General features: G+C 41.6%; 1 protein-coding gene across 1 annotated transcript in view; it reads left to right on the top strand.

Moving 5' to 3' along the window:
- LOC129122742 (von Willebrand factor D and EGF domain-containing protein-like) overlaps window positions 1–21,625 on the top strand; it is a 168,123-nt gene that overhangs the window by 62,759 nt on the left and 83,739 nt on the right. Inside the window, 5 exon segments of the mRNA XM_077181864.1 lie at window positions 537–754; window positions 3,797–3,870; window positions 9,551–9,821; window positions 13,008–13,186; window positions 17,393–18,312. Coding sequence (XP_077037979.1) covers window positions 537–754; window positions 3,797–3,870; window positions 9,551–9,821; window positions 13,008–13,186; window positions 17,393–18,312 — 1,662 coding nt within the window.

Here is a 21,625-nt window from a genome sequence, read left to right as displayed (position 1 = left end):
CCATGGTGCTCAGCCCTCCTGCAGTGCCAGCTGTGGTTCTGCTGGAGCAGGGATCCTGGACAAGGGGGAGTTTTCCTCTGAAGCTCCAGGGCTGCTGGAGATGGGTCTGGGCTCCCTCTGGGAATGCAGGGGAGCAGAAAGCTGCTCCTCTGGGAATGCAGTGGGAAAAGGGGGCTCTGTTGCTCCAAATGTCAGATTATATCCAGGCAGGAATGGTTGGCTCCTCCCCCTGGGCGGAGCATCTCCCCATGGGATGATGGAATTTGATCAGCCATGCAGGGACATTCCCTGGCCATGAACAGGGGATTCCTGGAGGGAGGATTGGCTGTGGAAGAGATAAAGAAAACTGCCCAATGAACAGAATAACTGCCCCACCTCTAACAGATGGCAACAGAACACACATCCCAGCTAAATCTTTCAACCCAAGACACAAGGTGTGTGTGTCCTGGAACCAGAGGCGTTTCTGCTGAGCAGAGCAGGGCATGGGCGGCACTTTGGATGACTCTTGTCAGGCTCTGTGTTGGTGTTCACTCCAGGCAGCCAGGTCCCAGGGCCCCCAGACATCGCCCTCTCGGCCTGCCAGGTGGATCTGCTGCCGGGGCCGTGCTCGGGGAGCAGCTGTGCAGCAGCCAGGGTGACAGTGACAGCCGTGACCGACTTCGCGCACGACGGGAACCGCGTCAGCCGCCTCAGCGCCCGGCTGGCCGCGCCAGGGGATGTGCTCTGGAGGGCTTACACACCCAGGGATGTGAAGGTGAGGTCCTGAAATCACTTGGAAAATGTGACAAACCTTTTCTTTTTTCCTTTTTTTTCCTCCTTTTTTTTTCCAAAGAAAATAAAATTTCAGGGATGATTGTCATAATGATTTGGGTTGGAAGGGACCTTAAAGACCGTCCAGTTCTACCCCCTGCCATGGGCAGGGACACCTTCCACTGTCCCAGGTTGCTCCAAGCCCCATCCAACCTGGCCTTGGTCACTTCCAGGGAATGGGCAGTCACAGCCTCTGTGGGCCACCTGTGCCAGGGCCTCCCTACCTTCACAATATTTTTTTTTTTTTCCTAATATTTGATCCCTCTGTCAGCAGAATAAAACAAATCAGTCACTTTACACACCAAGAAAATTAAATGGAATTCCCTGTGCTTTGACAGGTTTAGGTTTGATTATTAGTCAGCACATCCGTAAGGCCAAGAGCTGGAACACAGAGGTCACCAGGAATGCTCCTGTCCACTGGAAAAGGACAGGAAAAAAAAAAGGAAAATGGATTAGGGAATGAGCACCTTTTTGAGGAGGGGGAATCTGAGTGTTTGGAGAACATTTTCTGAAAAAGCAGAGGAAAGGCAGAGCCTCAGAAAGGAGAGAGGAGAAGGGGACTCAGCAGTGCCGTGTTTAATTTGTGACTGTGCTGTGAATTGCCAGGACACTTTCAATGACACGTGGCTGCTCCACCTCTTCATTGATACCACTACAAAATGTCCAAAATAAAAAAAAAAAAAAAACAAAAAAAACCCAAACAAACAAACAAAAAGAAACAATCAGGAAGGCAAGCACACTTTCTCTGTAGAAAGCCTGGCTGAAGAAATGCGGTGAGCAAGGACCAGCCCTTTCTCCATGAAGTTATTTCAGGACCTCAGCTGGGAGGTTTGAGAGCTGTAATCCCACCGTCCCAAAAAATTAAGCAGAGCACAGATTTGACTGAGCTGAATTTCTCAGAGCAGGGGCACATCCAAGCTGGAATATCTTAAGTAACTGAAAACAACCCCCCAGTGAAATCCCCAAATTCCCTGCCCTAATTTTTGTGGATTTTTTCATGAGAAAATAGGATTAAACTGGACCAAAAGAATGTTTGTCTTCAAAGGTAAAATGCCTAGCATGGGTATATAACAGTATAACATTTCATCTCCAGAACTGGCTTCTTTTTAAGGTTCTTAAACCAGAAATTACAGCTAATTCAGCATCATGCACTCACACACTCATATTTTTTCTTGAAATTACAAATACTTTCATTAAAATATGAAGATGTATCAAGTGTGAAATTGAATAAATCAATTTTAATAATAAATTCCATTTATCTCTGTTAAAATTTGATATATGGAAACATAACAGACAATACTTCCCTACCCCCCATTTTCACATTGCTGCTTTGTAGTTAATTAGAGGCCTTAATGTAACATGGCTCTTGAAGCATAGCAAGAAAAAGTCCATGTATTAAAATCCACGTAATCTTTAATCCTTCTGACTTGTTCAGATATTTTTGATTTATCTGAAAATTGAACAGAAATGGTGGGCAGAACATCCTAACACATGTAGATACCTGTAAACAGGATTTCCTCAGCAAACTACTCCTGCCTCCAACCAGGAATTGTGTCTTCTGCTGTCATCATGCAAGAAGGAACAGAGCAGGAAGAGCCACATGGATTTGTTCGTGCTAAATTTTTACCTAGGTTGTGTGAGGCTGTGGAGAAAATGGGAAAATTCTGAGACACTTCATATCACACAGTAAATCCAAATGACACAGCTGACCCCAGATCAAAAAGTTGTTCAAAGAGAGGTTAATTTTTTGAGTCCTCAAGACCATCATTCTAAAAGTTTGGCGTGCCAGACACAGGTGGGCATCTCAGTGTTTCTGTGTCATGGTTAAGGTGTATTTTGAAATACAGATGATGTATTGCTGCAGGTGAGGATTGTTGTTGGGAACTGAAGTTCTATCTTCACCCTCTAATTCATTTATTTAATTTCACCCCTGTTCCCAAAAGCCAGGTTCTGCTTTGCCACTGAGACACTGCACAGGGATATAGCAGCCATCCCTCTTCCCTGCTCCATGGATCCTGGTAGAACTAACTGAAGTGCACCTCTGGGCTCCTCATGGGCAGGGAGGGAGCAAAGAATTAACAGCCCTGGCCAAGAAATCAGTCTGTCAGGATGGATAATGGAAAACCATAACACTCCATCACTCCCACCAGTATGACTGGGGGAGCTCTTCATATCACAAATCACTACATAACCCAGCCCTGCATTTTTGGGAGCTGGTCAGCAGAGCACTCAGCCATTGAAAAAACACCCTCCTGAGCAGACCTGGCAATGTGGGTGCAGCACAGCCTGGGATTCAGGTGTTACAGCTTCAGAGCCCTGCCCCTGGCTTCTGCAGGCACATCTGCTCCCTGCAGGGCACCAGGGCTCTCTCTGGGACCCGGCTGGTGCCCAAGGAGGCAAGGGCTGATGCAGATGAAGATCACTGCAGCTGCAGCAGGTCCTTTCCTGCTTCACCCACATACCTAAATCAGTGTCATTTGGAGCTTCCTCATCAATATCTGATCAATATCCACATCAAATAGATAAATCAGCCATTGAGATGCTGTAATGGGTAATCTGAGGTCAAATTGGGGGACAGGCAGCTACTACTAAAACATGCTAATGTTACTTAATTATAGCATACCTTTTTACCATACTTCAGGCAGTAAAATTAGTACAATTTAATGAGCACTCTATTCTCTTGGTAATTTCAGTGAATGATCTGCTCCTTAGCAAAAAGTTTTAATAAAAATACTTCAGCTTTTACCAGATAAAGGAAGACATTACATCAGATGAACAGGAACACTTTGAATTCCCTCATTGGCTATGATTAAACTCTGCTGTTTGAAAGCAAAGCCCATTTTGTCCCTATCTGCAATCATGTTTCAGAAGTCAGATTGTAGTTTGTACTTAACCCATGAATCCTGCCCCTAATGTTTTGTGAGGAACAGTAATGAAGGAAAACTGCTGTGTAGACTGTATTCATTACACATTTCATTTTAACTAGGTCACAGTTCGAGACCTCCCAACAGGGAACTGCTACTCTTTCACTGATCCACACATTATCACATTTGATGGATGGTGAGTATTTTACTTTGAAATAATTTGGCTCAATTACTGCAGTTATCAGTTTCTGGACGTGGCATGCATTTGGGCTTACATTAGAATATCAAAAAAAGCATTGAACAGGTTTGCTTACAATTAGGAATCTTCTCCTTCAACAGCACAAGTGGTTTCCTTCCTGCTGTGTACTTCTTTTAACAAAAGGACTAGAAATGGATTCATCTTTGAGAAGCAATGGGTTTGAGTCTGAATAATTTTTACAAGACAAAGGTCAGATTCCAAAATGTTCTTCAAATAGAACCATCACCAGTGGCTTTGTGAGGGTGTCTACACCACAAGTTGTTGTGTTAGTGACACCCCAGTGCCACCCAAGTGACACTTTATGTCACCAGGGTGTCACTGTGCAGCACAGCACACAGGGACAGCCTCCACAGGAGTTCAGCAAGATCTGCTGCAAAGTCACTCATCAGAAGGATGCTCTTGGTTTCTTCTGTTTCCAGAGCTGGTTTGTGTCCAGCTGGAGTTGCCAATCATAAACACAACCAAAAAACCCCAAAAAGATGGCTCTAATGTCTCAGATAAAAAAGGTGCAGAAATTATAAATGTCAAATATCAGGAGAAGAATGCAAAAATAAAGTTGTACATCCTCCTGTAGTGTCCAAATGTCCTTCTGTATTACCCAGCAATAAGCTGCTTAAAGACTTACAGAGCCAAAGTGGTGCCTTTGTGTTTGACAGCCTGAACTGTACAGAACTTTTCCACATTTAACTCCTCTAATCATTCATTAATCTATTTATCCCAGCTAATTGGCATCACTGAAAGCTTTTAAAATTTGCACCTGGCACATTTGATCCCATGTTGCCAATATTTGAGATGACATTCCAATTTTGTCATTCTGCCATTGACCTCCTGATGGCACAGACAATGACTTTGGGTGCACAGCATCCACAAGGGCTTGGCAGGTGGGAATTTCTGCTATCCTGACATCCCAAATTCCAGTCCAACATGCTCTGGAGGTGGCATCTGAAATGATGTCAAAGCTGGAGAAATCTGTTGATGAAATGTGAGTAAGAAAGGCAGTGACTCCATTAAAGGTTACACTTCTGCTTCTAACAAAGATTTCATGTAAATTGGGCAGTCTGAGATGGGAGATTAGCTCTGCTTATCCATGGTTTCCCAGTCCCCCTTCTGCTTTGCTGAACAGCATTTAAATGTGGCCAGGAACTTGTTTCATAAAAGTTTGGGTGCTTTTCTTGCCTTGGAAGCTTCATTAGAGCTGCATGAGGTTCAAAGGTATTCCCATACCTTATGTAGCTGCAATTATTTCAACTCTGGGATATTAAACTAGATCAGAGTATTATTTCAAACCTCTCCATACATTTATATTCTAAAATACTCCCTTTTGATTTAGGGCTGGGAACAGGCAGTTATCTGTCAGATTCTTGTGTTTAGGAAATTATAAATAGCTGAAAAGTACCTCTTGGAATGGGGATACCCTTCCAGCCATGTAGCACATTTTTACATTGCTTCCATGAAGAAAAAAAAGGTCTAAAACCAAATAAAGCAATGTGATTTGAACAACTCATTTTTAAATCCTATTGTTGATGTCACACAGGAATGCTTCTAAGCAATTTATGTTCTATTTTGACCCAGGGAGTTTGAAAAAGCCCATCAGTCTGTGTCATCCTTCCTCAGAGTCACACAAACTCAAAAGAGGAAAAACCTGGGATCAGCTTGGCCCCTCAAAAGCTGCACTTTTTTCCTTGTGGACACACATTCATCCCTACTCTGTCCAGTGCAGCTTTTAATGAGCCACATTGGTGGGGCTTCGTCCATCTCAATAACCAGGTTATGTCCCTAAGATAGATCACTTCTTGGTATTCAGCCAAGTTTCTTACCCATCATTTCACAGTCCCATTACTCCTACTTATATTCCCATTTATTATTGTAAATAATTTCTCTTTCAATTATTATAATGATTAGGCTACCTTATTACACATCAGTTAAGCAACTTCTCTGACTGCCTATCCAAAAAAAAAAATTGCTACCACGTTAGCAAATGATTTTAAAGCTCTGCCTTTAAGGAGTGAGGAAAGCAAGGTCTGGAAGGGAAGCGTTCCCCTTTTTTCATGTAAGGAAATCTGGTGGGAAAATGTGTTTGAAATGAGAAACTTTTTGTGGTTTCAAAATTTAAATGAAAATCATGAAAAATTTAAAATTTAACTTCAGTAAAAATAGTTATTTAAATAAATTTGTAAAATTGAAAAATGGTACAAAAATCAAAAGTCTGGAAGTGTTTTTTCTTATTGGCAGTACAATTTTCTTACTGAAAGGGACACTTCCAATGTAATTTTGAGTTCTATTGTGATGTTTCCAATGGTTTTAATCTGACATAGTGAGCTCACGTTACATCTGAGGTAGTTAGCTATTCATTAGACCACTGAAATACCCAGCTCCCACTCCTTAATAGCACTCCCCTTTGCTGCGCCTCCTGCTAATACATGTCTGTAGGAATATTTATCTTGTAATCTTTTCATTCTTCTCACCAAAGGCTGTGACTGAAAATCAAAGAAGAATGTGTCATATTTTACAGCATAAGCACAATCAATTTGTGTATATTGGAGCGTAGATGTGAAATAACGTTAATTACACCAGCTAAAATCCAGAGAGAGCACTTCCTTTTATAGCAAAGTACCTTCTAAATTAAACAAATGTGAAAGCCTGGTAAAGCAAAAGTATAGCCCTCATTACTGGTTATGGCACATAATAAATATAAAAGCTTTTCATGCCATAAATCGCAGATTCTTAAATATGAAGTACTAGCTTAAAACTAAATATGCAGAAAATCCTTTTAGGGCAAAGTAAAAAGGGGAATTTCTTTTGGTTGGGGAACTATATATATCATTTATGTAATTTTGCATTTTACCTAACCAAAAAAAGTTAAAAGATTTTTCAGACTTCTCAAAAATTTTCACTAATCTGTATTATCCCAACAATATTACCACCAAGGAAATGGCACCATTTGCTGGTTGGCTTTAATTGCTTTCATCATAGGAGCCCACAGCTAAGTCCTGGGCATGAGTAGCCCTGCCAGGTGCTGGGGTTTTGATAGTCTGCAGCAGTTTAGCTGTCCCCAGGCATCCAGTGCCTGCTGAATATAACCCAACATCTGCTCTGAGAGCAACGTGATGGGATGAACACTCTGAAAGCAGAGAACGTCCTTCAGCATCACCCAGCTCCTCACAGGGTCAAGCCTGCCATGAAATTGTTCCTAGTAGCAGAGAAAGAAGGAGCCAACAAATCAAATCATTTGGTGGCAAAGCTGTGGTGGAAAATCTTCAGGAATGACCACAAAAAACGCTGAACAAATACAAAGGTAAAGTGCAGCTTGGTGAGGGGGAAGTGCAGTGTGTGAGTTAATTAAACACTACTAGGTAGTAGGTAGTAGTTGTTTACATATGTTTATATCCCCTTTTGTCCCTCTCTTATGATTTACCAACAGAAATTATTCCTATAGAAGCTCACTGCCATAACCAAACACTCAGGAGTGTTTTACAATTACTGGATAAAGAGCATAACTCAAGCCATGACTTCATGCCAGGACAAGAACTTGCTTCCCCCCTTGGAAAACAATCTAAGTACAAGAGGGGTAGAGAGGGAACCCCTTTTCACCCCATCTGCCCATTGCTGCAGACTCTCAGGGGAACAGGGTGGGGAAGGGCACTGTGGAGGGAGATTTAGACTCAAACAGTGGTGCCTGGTTCACAAGGAACATGCAGAACTCCCTCCTGCAAAAGCTGCTCCAAGCCTACTTCAGGTATTTAGTACTACAAGCAACTCCAAGGTTGTCCAAAGAATCATTATCACAATTACAGTTGTGTAAACATCACAAAAGTTTACCTGACTACATCCAATTATCCATCCAACTGATCTGAAGGCTCCTGGAAGCTCTAATTTAGGCACAGTGCAGGTTTGTGCTGTGCAATCTCTGCCATGACTTAATTGAGGGACTCAGAGTGACTTCCAGGAGGGTTGGATTGGGTCCACTGTCAGTGATTATTAAGCAATAAATAGCTCCCCTGACTGCAATGACATTTACATGCATATGCAAAAAGAGCCTTCTCTACCAGGCAGAGATGATTAGTCTGGGTACAGCCAATCTGATGCCTGATTTCCCATCAGCCTCCTTAAACTCCTCTCCTTCTAAGCTGATCCTGTGGAAGGAAACTGTGGAAGGTGCTCTCATAAAATATCCTCTTTCTCCCCCACAAAGATGTCCAAATGGAGCGAGTACTAGAGGTTTAAAGAGATTATCTGCTTTTTATGTTGTCCTTAGTTCTGATCAATCTTAGCAGCAGCATCTATGCAGTGTAATACAGGATTTATGTATCTGATTAGAAAGTAGGATGAGACAGAACCATTCAAAATCTTATCACTTTATGGCCAACCTAAGTTTTTCAAGATGAAAGATAAAGTCAGATGTGCTTTCTATCAGAGAAAAGGAGCTGAAGTTTAAATTTTTTACTATGTTTTAAGCTACAAAGTTATCTCTAGCTTTTTTTTTTTCTGAAGAGGAACAAAACACAGAAATGTACATGTAAAAAAGTCACAGTTCATAAGTTTGCTTCTCTGCATAAGAAACATTAATGGCCTGAAACAATGAGGATGTTTGTATGTACTGTTTTAAAAATAATCCTGTTATTTAGCAGAAGCCTTTTATACATGGCTTTTAATGTTTTTTATTGTACAAAATAATAAAGCTTATTATTATAAGCTTATAGTTTAGTTTCCACATTAGTTAATTTCATAAAAATTGAGTTGAAAACTAATCACAGTGCCTTAAAAGAAAGCAGAATAATCAATTGTTCTTAAAGATGGAAGCTGTTGGCTTATAGGAAGACAACATCAATAACATATATTAATTATATGGCTACTATTTCCTTTTATATAACAGAATAAAATAGAGTGAGAATGAGACAAGTTTATGGAGTGAGAGCACAAAGAACAAGCAGAAGAGGGTCCTCTCACAGGCCTCTGTGGTGGAAACCCCAGAGGTTCCAGATGGTTCATGCAGAGGCCAAGCACTTGCAAAGTTGTTAAAGTTATCCTGCTCTTGGCCTCATCCAGACGGAGCGGGGACGTTCCTTACAGAAAAGAATGAAAGTCCTAAATTGCTCTCCACGCTGATTGCTGATCCACTGAGTGTGGAAGTTGTGCTTAGGGGAAAGTCATTGAGGGGGAGGAACAAACTTCATTTTAGCTGGCTTTCAGTAGAATCCCAGATTTTCACAGGAAGCCTTCACCTAGCCACAGCCAGACTTGTAAAATTTGGTGATTAGTCACAGAAGAGGTTATTTGAGCACCGATTTCCCTTTGAACATCACACTCTAAAATCAACCAATTTTGTTGAGGCGGGAAACTTCTTCCCATTTGCTTTGCATCAAATGTTTACCCTTTTTATCCATGCCCATTGCCATGGCAGCAGCTGGGACACAACTCCTGCTTTTCACAGGAATCCTTAGGCACTTCCAGCCAACAACTGCCGCTGCGTTCCCTTGGATACAGAGCCAGAGAAACTCTTCCCCAAGTCCAGCCAGCGCTCTGCTCTAATGATGGCGCGCTGCTGAGCGTCTCCCCACACAGGTGCATGCTGAGGGTGCCTAACCCTGTCTGGTTTTGTTTCTTTGTGGCTGTTCAGGCGCTACGACAGCCACAAGATCGGGACGTTCCTGCTGAGCCGCAGCGAGTCGCGGGCGTTCGAGGTGCACGTCCGCCAGTGGGACTGTGGCGGCCACCGCTCCGCCACCGCCTGCAACTGCGGCGTGGCTGCGCGAGAAGGGGGGGACACCGTGGTGCTGGACACCTGCAATGGCCACTTTCAGGACAGCAGGCCCCAGCTGACCATCAAAAGCACCGAGGCATCGCCACAAGTCAAGATCCTGAAGTCGTACGGAGGCAGGAAAATAACAGTACGTGCGTGGATGGCTGAGCGCTCTGGTGGCGATTGCACTTTGAGAACTCGCGTTTAATATTTCTGAATTATCACTGAAGTTGTTCTCAGGGTTTCTGTGGTCGAGATGACCCTGAGGTGTTAGAAAGTCTCTTTTTCCCAGCCCTGAGATTGAAGAAGGAGTCAGGATTCTTTGGCTGTGCTTTTCAAGGTTGTTTATTCTCTGTTATCTAAAACATTCTTTTCTTGAACTGCTGAGATCTGTCCAGCAAGTCAGTCCGAGGCACACTGCCCGCCCCTGAGGCAGTGTTATCCTTTTATACTAAAAACTACGTTTACATTATTTACAATAATTTCCCAATACCTCTCACCTATTTACAATAATTTTCCAATACCTATCACCTATGTTAGACAGTCTCTCTCTAAACCAATCCAAAAGTGTCAACATCACCCAGAGGATGGAGGCTAAGAAGAAGAAAGAAGAAGGACAAGGCACACCCAAATCCCTCCATCTTGGCTTCTGAACCCCCATTCTAAAAACTCAAAATTCTACTTTTCTATCTTGTAACAAACTTAACTATCATTCTACTTAAACTCTTTTGGCTTGAGAATCCTCGTATAAGGTTGGCAATTTTTCCATGGGCTAAAATCAAAGCCGCAGGTGTATTTGGCTTTATGCCAAGGTCTCTGAGCCCCCTGTCAGGGGCTCGAGCCATCCAGGGCACCCAGAGGGATGTCCTGGATTCCAACAGTTCCAATGAAAATATCTGAAGCCATCAGAGTGCCTGCAGCCAAAAGTACTGCAAAAAGAGAGGCAGGGAAGTAGCTGGGTAAAGTGTTGGTTAAGCAAAGTGTGAAACCAAACAAAACAAGTACCTCTGGAAATTTTTTGGTGACACAGCGGAGCTCTGATAGCACTGCTTGCTCTCTGCAGCACTCCATGTTTGCTTATGCCAGGCACTACCCAACCACATCACATAAAGCAAATTTCTTTGCAGAGCTCAAGATATAAATATGCAAGGAAAGATCACAGGTAGCAGAGTAATGGAATTTTTGAGTGGAGCAGTAAGACACTATTATCCAGAGCCTAAGAACCCCCAAAAGCTATGAAAATGGGCTGTAAATGTGCAACAATTTAAAAATGTGCAACAATTTAAAAAACAAAATAAAGCATTTGCCTAAACAAATATATGGCCACAACTTACTTTGCATAAGTATTGCTTATCCACACTAATAGACTGAAATCACTGGAAAAATAAGAGCAGGCTGCACCAGGGGTTTTGGTAAAGAAAAGAGCTGCAAATTATGGCCAAGAAGATAATTTTATCCTAGAGTTGTATCATCAAGATTTATTGCTATGAAATGTTTTGGATGAAGATCGGTCCACAGCAGAGCCAGAATGATGCAGGAAGTGCCTGTGCTTGGCTCTCCTTGTGATCTCACTTGGAATAGACCTCAGGAAGGCAGTAATTGAAAATCTGTTAATTATAGAATAGAGAAAAAGCAGGAATCAAGCTGTCATTTCATTTTGCAACTGAATGCAATATAATTACTGTTTTATTACTAGGATAATCTTAGCGAGGAATCCCTACTCTCATTTACACCTGAGGTAAAACTCAGGGAAACAAATCAGGGCAGGCTGGGGACACAATATGAATCCTGCTGTGAGGTGAGTGGGAATCTACAGGAACCGTGCAGCAGAGAACAAGATCCCAGAGCACACCACTGAGTGGGATGCATCCCAATCTTCCCAGCACTTGTCCATCATTATCCTCATGCAGCTCAGGAACTGGCTCCCACAGGCTCCCACAACATTCAAGGATCAGAATGGGGTTGGGTCACACAAAGCGGCAGCTTCCAGCAGGGAGTCACTGAATAACTCTGCAAACTGAGGGCTCAAAAAACCTTCTTTGAAGCCTCAATTAGCAGCATTAAATCCAGGTGGGATGCCTTGCCCAAGGCAGCAGGATAGGAAAGGGTTAGAGCCCTCCAAACTCCCAGAATAAATTCACACCTGGAAATATTAATCTGGTCAGCGCAGAAGACTGAGAAATTCTGACTGCAAGGGTTTTACATGCAGTCCTCTAGAAAAAGCCTGAAGTAATGGGGAAATAAAATGGGCAGAATTATAATTTAGTGAAGGCAAACTCTGAGTAAACTCTGGATTCAAGCACAAAAATAAAAATATGAGCTTGTTACACCTTCACAGGTATCAGTAGATATGATGGGGAGGAACTTCAAAGGGACCAGAAAATCCCCACCCAAAATAAAGGAAAACAAAGGACATTATTTGGATGAATAAATTATATTTAGGCAGGGGCCACTTAAAAAAGGAAAATAATACTTTGAAATTATTATAATGAGATGTTGACAACTCTAATGTATTTTTTAAGATTAACTGAAAATGTTTATTCTGGATAAAAAGAAAGTATTAATGCTACTTATCAGGATAGCATGTTCCTGCTCCCTCTCCAGGCTCAGAAAATTTTCAAATAGTTTTTTTAACCTGTAAAAATACAGCAAATAAAAAAAAAAGTCAGTTGAACAGATATTTTGTTTTTGCTTTTTTTTTCCCCTTTTATTATTTGGTTAGTAAACCAATCTGAAAAATCCATTATCCACACAGTTACTTCTTGTTTTGAACACTGCTAGGCTTTTTTTCCCTTTTAAAGGTCAGTGTAAGCCTACCACTAGTCCTTTAATGAGAAAATTGTTTTATCCACTTTAAAACACAATCATTTTCTGGATAATCCGGCCTTGGAAAATGAAATAATTGCTTAGAAGGAAGAAAGATATTTTTCAATCTTGGCAGTTTCTCTAAAAAAAGTTATTATTATAAAATTATTAATATAAAAGACACAATGTTGGCCTTATTGTCAGGGAAGTCACTTCAAAAATTAGCTGGTAACTTACCACTGGGAAAACTTCAATGGAGGCAAATATTAATTTAAGAAGAAAGTACTCATAGAGGTATATATTTATGTAATGCTATCAGATATTAATGCCGTGGAATCTGAAAGCAAGCTAAATAATAGCACAAATAAATATTTATAGTGTTTCTAAGTGATCTTAAATTACCTCTGCCATCACTAACATCCTGCTTTGAAATTTTTGCTTATGGAAAGAGATGTTCTTTATTGCATAAAAAGCTTGGTAAGAGCTTCGATGCACTGGAGTTTTGTTTTTTTTTGTTCTGCCTTTTCAGATCCTGTTCCCTTCTGGGGCATTTGTTCGAGCAGACCTGAGCGAGCGGGGAATGGGTGTGACAGTGAGGACACCGGGCAGGGACTTCAACAGCACCCGGGGCTTGTGTGGCCTCTTTGATGGGAGGGCTCACAACGACCTCAACAACATGCCTCAGGAAGACTTCATAGAGGAGTGGAGGTACAGAGAGCCCAGCCAGGAGATGCTCTGAGCTGTTGGGGAGGACGAAAGTTTGACAAGAAAGTCTCACAGATATGTGTGTGCTTAGCGGAAAGATTTTTGAATGTAGAATCTGAAGAAGGAATGGAAATTAAAGCAAGTTTTGATATGGAGGAAAAGAATTGCTGAGCCAGTCTTACTGGATAACCAAGGAGGCAAAGGGTGTGTTAGTTAGAAGGGGTTTTTATGGCTTAGAGCAAAGGATAAACCCACCTCAAACAAGAAGATGTTTTTACCAAGCAAAAAGAGAGCACAAGCAAACAAGTCAGCAAATGTTGCAAGTAAAGAAAAGGTCTCAGAATTTTCCACTGCAAGAAAACTGAAAAACAACTTCTAGCTTAAACTGTAATGTACTAACTTTTAGTGATTGGAGAACAGTAACATGAATATGGTAATTATAGTAGTTATGATAGGCTATAGATAAAAGTTCAGGTATAGGTTATTCTACTGTATTAAAATGCTCAGCAAAGGGAAGTATAAAATGCAATGTAACCAAAATCAAGGGGTCTCCAGGGCTGCCTGCAGCTGGAGCTGACAGCTGTAGGCACAGGCTCTGTCACCCATGACCCTGGACTGCTGTAACCTCTTGGATGGGATAAATTGCATTTTGGAGAGCCCCTGGAGTCCTGCATCCCGCTTTTCGGCTCTTACACTTAGCGCTGTTCCAAATGGCCTTGATGGGTTTATTTCATTACAGACTCCCCTAATGGCCTGCAAAGAGATCTCCTTAACCTAAGGGAGAAGCCTGGAGACCCATCTCCATGCCAGCAGCACAGGGGCTTAATCTTCAGTCAGCACAAAACACATCAGCAGTTTCCAAGAGAGAAGTTTTATATTCACAAGTGATGTCATGTTAACAGCTGTGTTAAGATCCCTCTCAGCTGTTAAAAAATAAGTGCAGTTCTCACCCACCCTTGAAAATGTAGGTAGCTGACAATAGGGATTAATTAAGGGTTTCGTATCTCTCTTGTTCTTTTATTCCTGAATGCTAATTACAACATGTGAGTATAGATTAAATGTTACATTTTGACAAAGTCTGGTAATATATGTACCATGCTAAAACCTAATATCAACTCTACTAATAATGACAGTGAGCTCTGAAAACTTGGACTTTCTGGGACAGATGGTCTGGAAACAGAGCCAGGAGTCTGACTCTGACATCTCGCTGTCACAGTCCCTGTCCCTATCCCTGCTCCTGTCTCTATCCCTATCCCACATCTTAATTCCTGTTGCTGAACTTCAAACATGCCTAATAGGTGCTCCTAAAACCAAAATGGGTTTGCTTGTGTAGCCTGGTTTGTGAAGTAAGGAAAAAGAAGGCAAAACACTAACATAGCACTTAATCCATATGTGGGAGGTCAGCACAATCCTATAGGAGCAACGAATTTTTAGGCTTCTTACACTTCAGAAAATAAACAAGCACCTCTGTCATATTCTAGTTCTATTCAGTGGGCCTAAATAATGGCTACCTAATGTCTATTTTGGCCTGTCATTATGAATTCTACTATTTAGAATTCAACAGCCATCATAAACATCCTAATAATGGGGTAATCAGTCAGAGATTGCTTCTGGGAAGGCAGATGGAGAAATAGCTTGGTGCAAGAACCAGCCAATAACTCACTGCCCCAAAAAAGAGCTAAAAGGTCCTTAGGAGCACTTGCTCAAAGCAATTTTGTTGAAAAAGCTGAAGCCAAAGCACAGTGCAAAGCAATTTGGTTATGAAGCACTGAGGAGTTTTCTAGGGCTGTGTGATGGAGATTCCTCAGGGAAGGCAGAAGCTCCTGCTAAGTGAGAAGGGCAGGAGGGGTGGTGAGTTTCATCTTGCACTACTCCCAAGGATGGATTCTCAAGGAGCCCTCAGAACCTGTATAAAAAACCAAACCAACAGAGAAACTGAGGTCACCTCCAGAGGAGACTGGATCTTTCTCTGATCCACTCACTGAGAAAGAGCCCAGTAAAAAACAAAAGCTGGAGGGTGACTTTTCTGCTGCTGTTTTTAATTTCATTTTAAATAACCCTGAAAGCATGCTAGGCTTTCTCCAGCACCTGAAGCCATCTGAGTGCCCACCATCTGGCAGTTCAGAGCTTTCCCTGGCTCCCACCTCTCTCAAGCAGCTGCAGGGCCCTGCATGCACAGATCAGTTTTACACACCAGCTTTCCAACACAACTTTTAAACAGTAAAACAACATCAGAGCTTCCCAGCCACTAAATAGCAACCAGAGAAGAGTTGAATTTTGAAACATGTGATTTAAGTAGGCAAAATAAAATCTTCAGACATTTAAAAATACGCCAAGAGACCAGCAGCAATGCTGTTAAATTCTGGACACTTTCTCTATAATAGCATCCAACTCAATTGGATGAAAAAAACTTTTCTTTAGCTCTTCCTGGATTATAGTGGGTGGCTCAGAGGAATGATAGTCTGGTCATCTCATGCAGGGGACAGAGGGGCATTTGAGCTCACTGAGGAGCAGCTGTACATGCATGGCTGTGAGGAAGGAGGGGGTTTCCTTTCTTTCCACACCATACACCTCTGTTTTGTACCAAAAGAAGGTAATTGGTTTCATGTGGGATTAACAGAGGATTTTGTTTCAGTAAGACATCAAGGCAAAAGAGTTTCATTTTAGTGAAATTTTCATTGGTGCATTAAGTTTCTGTCCTGATTCCGGACCAGTTTATGTGGTTGATTTGTTTTTTTATTAAATAAATAATATTTACAATAGCTTCTAGTTTATGTAGTATTATATCAAAGGAGGAGCTACTACTGCTGCCTTAGTCTAGATTTAAATGTACTTGATGCTGAGTCAGGGAAGCTTCAGGGGCAGATAACCCCTCTATTAGAACCAGAGGAATGGAGCGTGAAGGACGCTCATTCAGACACTAAAATGTTTTGTTCAAAGGACAAATCTCTCAATCACCAAAAACATTTTATTTTCCTAGACCATAGAGAAGTGCAGAACAGCTTGTGCATTTCCATGAGCATGAAAACCACCCTTTTGTCTCATACTGTCTCCTGCTGAGCCCACACTTTGGGCAAAACAGTTCCATAAATGTTTGTGCTCATGTTTCAGGAGGAGAAATAGGTTCATTTTGCCACTGTCACTAAGATGTTCTGTTTTAAAGTCATGATTGTGCCAATGATTAAAATGGTACTATCAGATATGCCATTTAAAATGTATTTCTAACAAATTGGATAAAGGCAATTACAGTTTCCAACAACAGTATCTAGTGTTTGGCTCCAATATGTTGGCGAATGCTTTCCCTTTTCTGAAGCCCCAACATTCTGGCTGTAGGACAAAATTAATGCCAAAATAATTTTAATTTTTGGTGCTCTTTCAAATTTTTCTGGTAATGACATGCTGCAAAATATTGGGGCAAAAAACATATCCTTTCCTGTGAAGCTCTAGGATTCCTCTTGTGCTGAACAAACAAGATCAATAAGAGATATGAGATTTCTGAAGAAACTTGAATCATGGCTGTTTATTCAAACTGAAGTCTCTAGAAGTTCATCCATCATTAAAGACTAAATTTAAAAGGGGGAAGAGAATCATCTCAGCTTATATGATAGCCTAGCCCTATGATCAATAGAGAACTGCTTTGTGTTGAAAGAAAAAAAAAATCAGAGAAACCTCTACTACAAGGAAAGAATGAAATGAAGTATGAAAAAAAAAAAAAAAAAAGAGGGGGAAGACATTTAAAAGAAAAAAGTTAGCAATATACATCTTAGAGGACAGATCAGGCACACAGATAAGGATGATTTTCATAATATAGGATTTGAAACAAATATGACTTATTTTCTTATTCTCCAAGAGTTAGCTGTGACACCCAGGGACAAATTGAAGGCCTCTTTCAAGTACAATACACAAAGGGTAACCTGCACCTCAGAAAAAGTCCTGCAAAGAGAAGTCAAGCAGTTGGGCAATGCTCCAGCAAACCACTTAAACATCTGGTATAAAAAGTCTCCATGAATGGCTAGAAAACACACAGGACAACTCAAGAAGGGCAGTGCAAAAGTGACTAAATAAAACAGGTTCAACTTAAGTGTTTTTTCAAGTACTTTTGCAGATTGAGAATTTATGTTTACCCTACCCTAAGTGAAAGTTTCCTTCTATGATAGACTAATTTGTTGAAAGCTTTCTTCTTCTAATCCCTTCCTATTTTTAAATCAGAATTCCTCCAGGGAAGAGTTTATTTGACAAGGCTCCAGCACCCTCTGAGAGGAAGCAAAGGAAAAGCTTCTGCAGATGCCAGAAGGAGAGCACCAAGCCTGTGCCCGTGGCAAACACAAAAAATGCCTTTCAGACTCCTTCCCCAGAGCCCTCTGGTTGCCATCATGACCATGTGGACCACAGCTTTGCAATCCCATATCTGGATGTTACATCTGAGTTTGTCACTCACTCAGAAGCAGAGTCAACTCTGAGAAAAGATGGGAAACTACCGACCAAGGCTTTTGGTCAAAGATATTTTTCTAAATCAGTCCAAAAGCGAAGAAGCCCCGAGGTCCCACTACAGCACCTCCCACGCAATGTTTCCATGAATAGCAACAGCTCCATTGACTCTACCAAACCAACAGGAGAGCTAAGGAAAGCAAAAAGGCAAGACAAGTATTTTAAAGACTCATCCTTTCACCCAGTGCATGGCCCAGCCCAGAGACACTCTGAGAGCTTTGCATATTTTTTCCCCGAGGACTATTTTGAAGGGGTTCGGATGAAAATCCCACTGTCATGGCCCACTCCCAATGGCCTGACTGCCACCAAAGCTCAGGAGATTTGCCACCAAATTCTTGCAAACTCCACCATTGGCTTGGCATGCAAAGGCCTCCTGGCCAAACACCTGGATGAGGCAATCGATATTTGCCTGTTGGACCTGCAGCTCAAAGATGACGTGGCTTGGGCGAGGGCACTGATCGCCCTTTTGGAAAACGAGTGTGAAAGGAGAGTGCTGGGGAGCAGGAAGGGAGAGTTCCCTGTTGGAAACCAGCCCTCTGCTGCCTGGGAGGAGATCCTCGCTGCTCTCCAGTGTCCCTGCACGGAGCTGGGCTGCCAGTGCCCTGCAGGCCACAGCTCCCACCACTGCAGCACTGCCAAAAGTGAGTAAAGCCTTCTTTCCATATTGGCAGTGAGTAAAACCTTCTTTCCATACTGGCAGTGAGTAAAGCCTTCCTTCCATATTGGCATTATTAGGCAGAACATCTGCACAGAGTTGTTTGCTCTTCAAGCGGCGCTACCGGTAAGGTATTTGATGAATTAGTAATCAGGTTTTGACCTTGAGGAGCCAATCAAAATATCTGGTTGGCTGGTCCTTCGCTTTTTTTGCCTCAGTAACTTTTTAAAAATGGATTTTACAAGCCCCTTAGCAAATTGGTTTTGCAGAAGTGATTTTCTTTACATCTGATCTATCACTGGCATGCTGACAAGCAGGCTTCTCACAAAAAAAAAAGAGGAGCGTCCTGCTCACCTTGTGGTCAATATTCATGTAAGCAGTGTAGAGATATGTCTTTCTTCTTTTTTTTTTTTTCTGGTCCAGAGAAAATAAAGTTTGAGCCTTAATTTCAAACACTATACTAGTAACAACAAAAAATTAAAAGTGACAAAATGAACAAGCAATTCTGCCGAAGCCATCAGATAGGGTCAGTCTAGGGTCAGTCACCATGGCTTAGCTGAGACATCCAAATCCTCAGCCAGCGCCAGGAGCCCAGTGGCACATCTGACACCCCAATGAATTTATTATCAGGGATGGGTTAACCAATATTCTTCACATTAAACATAACTCCAGTGCACAGGTTTAAAGCAGTTAAAATATATCCTGACATCCTTTTTTTCTGTTAATGACAGGCTAAAATTTGCAGAATAACTTCCCAAATATGGAAGAATTAATTCTCTTTCACACAGAGAATAACTGACACCAGGGACTGAAAAGTGAGTTGAGCAATTTTGAAGCAATTGCCCAACATACAATGTTCAATGTTTAACTTATTTCTCTGTGATACGGAGAGGTTAGGGGGCTTGCTTGGGCCAAATTTTAAAATTTTATTTTTCTATGGCTGAAATCTCTCAGATTGGAGGAAAATAGCTTCAATGTGACCTTTCAAGAAAAAGCTAATGGCACCTTGTCATCTTGCTGTAACATCAAATATAAACAAGGACAGGGAACAGAGCTCAGCCTGCGATTGCACAGGGAGGTGAGAACTGGAAAACAAACACGCATCAGCTGTGGCAAACACCCCCAAAACCATTGCCTTCCTCTTCCCTGACTGCTTTTTCTGCCTTTTGCTGCCTTTGCCTTGTGCATTTCCAATGTTCAGCTGGACAAGGTGCTGGGCCATCTTGTCTAGACAATACTTTTTCCTGAATTAGAGAAAAATTGAGAATAAAAAAAAAAAACCATAAAAATTAAAACCAAGTTAACAAGTGACATGCTTAATTTTCAGGATATTCTTCCTTGTCTTTGGTATAAATGCAGAAAAGTTAGGAGAAAACATCACACAATAAATTCATTTCATCATTAACTATGGTGAGGAAAAAGTGCTGCCACTTTCTAGAGTGAATCAGTGGAATGAGCTGCAATGAGATCCATTATTAAAGACCATTTATGAATTCATTTATTAGTGATTTAGAATATTTTTCTATATACACAAAAATTGAGAAGCTGTTTTATATATATATATACAGATATAGATAGATATAGATATATACTTATAAAATTACCTGATCTTGTGAATGAAATATAAAGCAGATCTATACATACAGCCTGAAGTCAGATCCCCTGCAAGGAGAAATAAAATCTTAGTTCTGGCTTGCCAATCATCCTGACATTATTATACCAAGAAAAGGTCATCTAGATTATTTGGTACAGTCAATCAAGGCAAGCCTCCATGGGAACTTCACCTTTGGCTGTTCTTGATTTTTGAATTTAATTCAAAATATATTTAAGGTTATTTGCTTGTTTTCACATTTCACATGCAGAAATGTTCTACACAGACAGCATGGAATCATTTAGATTGGAAAGGATCTGGGAGATCGTGGAATCCAACCCTTAACCCAGCGCTGCCATCTTCACCACCAAACCATGTCCCCAAGTGTCACATCTGAGGTGGTTTTTTGAACACTCACAGGCATGGTGACTCCACCACTTCCCTGGGCTGCCTCTTTCAATGCCTGACCACCTTTCCAGGAAATGCATTTTCCCTAATATCCAATTTAAACATCTCTTGGTGATGACAGCAACAAGATCCTTTTGTGCGATTGCTTTTTACTCGGGAGAAGAGTCCAATCCCCACCAGGTACAACCTCCTTTCAGGCAGTGCAGAGAGCAATAAAATCCCCCCTGGGCCTCCTTTTCTCCAGGCTGAACACCCCCCCAGGGCAGTTCCCCTACAGATCCCAAGGTACATGGGTGATGGGACACCTCTTTCCAGGGAAAAATCCAGCAGCACCCCACAGCAACCACCAACCTCTCAAATGTCACTTCACAGGAGGCGCTCAGAGCCGAGCTCCTGCTGACATCACTAAAGGCTTTCACAACAGAATTGGTTACTAGAGATGAAGAATTAATGTAAATGTCAGAAATAAAGCTCTGTGCTCCAACCAGAGCAGCTTGAGCCCCATCCCTGGGAGCTCAGGAGTCCTGGCCTGGCTGGCAGAGCCCAGGAAATGAGCACAGGCTGGATAAGCCCCTGGGCTTTGTGACTAATGAGCAGGGGTTCTGTAGGAAGGGAAAGAAAGGAGGAGAAATTAAGAATTGAATTAGGTTCCTGCAGGACATATAAAAGTGCTGTCTCTCTCACTTTCTTTTCAAAAAGTCAGGACAGAAGAAACAGGAGAATGAGTGTTAATCTCAGAAATGCTGAGTTTTAAGTGCTATTGCTAGGGAGAAGTTATTTTCCAGGAGAAGCTACATAAGTAATGAAGGAGAAGGCAACTCCTTTTGCTGGCTATATATTTTCCCATCAGTTCCAAAACAAATCTCTGTCTAATTTTCTCAGGCTGGAATTATAGATGTGAATTAAAACTCCCCCAAGATCAAGGAGGCTATCAACATAATTCAAATATATTTTCCAAGGTCACCCAACCTCAGCTACACTGCCAATACAGAACAATATATTCTGCCACTGGTTTTGGCCAGCAAACACACCCAAAAAGATGGTCCTGCAGTATTTTTAGGAATCAAAATACAGGCCATGATATATTTGGAGTGATTTTAAATGAAAACAGAAATAAATAGAGAAGATGTGAAGTGTGGCTTGCAGACAAGTTCACTCCTCTGCTCTGCCTGACTCCAACAGGAGCAGTCCAGGTGGCCAGAGCTATAATTATCCTCACATGAAAATCGCTATTTGGAGTTGAAAGGCACCTCTGAAACTTGGCAGCACTCCAGAAGCTTAGGATTTCTTAATGTTGCTT

This window comes from Agelaius phoeniceus, chromosome 7 (genome assembly GCF_051311805.1).
Source record: "Agelaius phoeniceus isolate bAgePho1 chromosome 7, bAgePho1.hap1, whole genome shotgun sequence".
NCBI classification, from domain to species: domain Eukaryota; kingdom Metazoa; phylum Chordata; class Aves; order Passeriformes; family Icteridae; genus Agelaius; species Agelaius phoeniceus.
The sequence above is the reverse complement of the archived record's forward strand: the minus strand, read 5'-3'. Positions and strand labels throughout refer to the sequence as shown.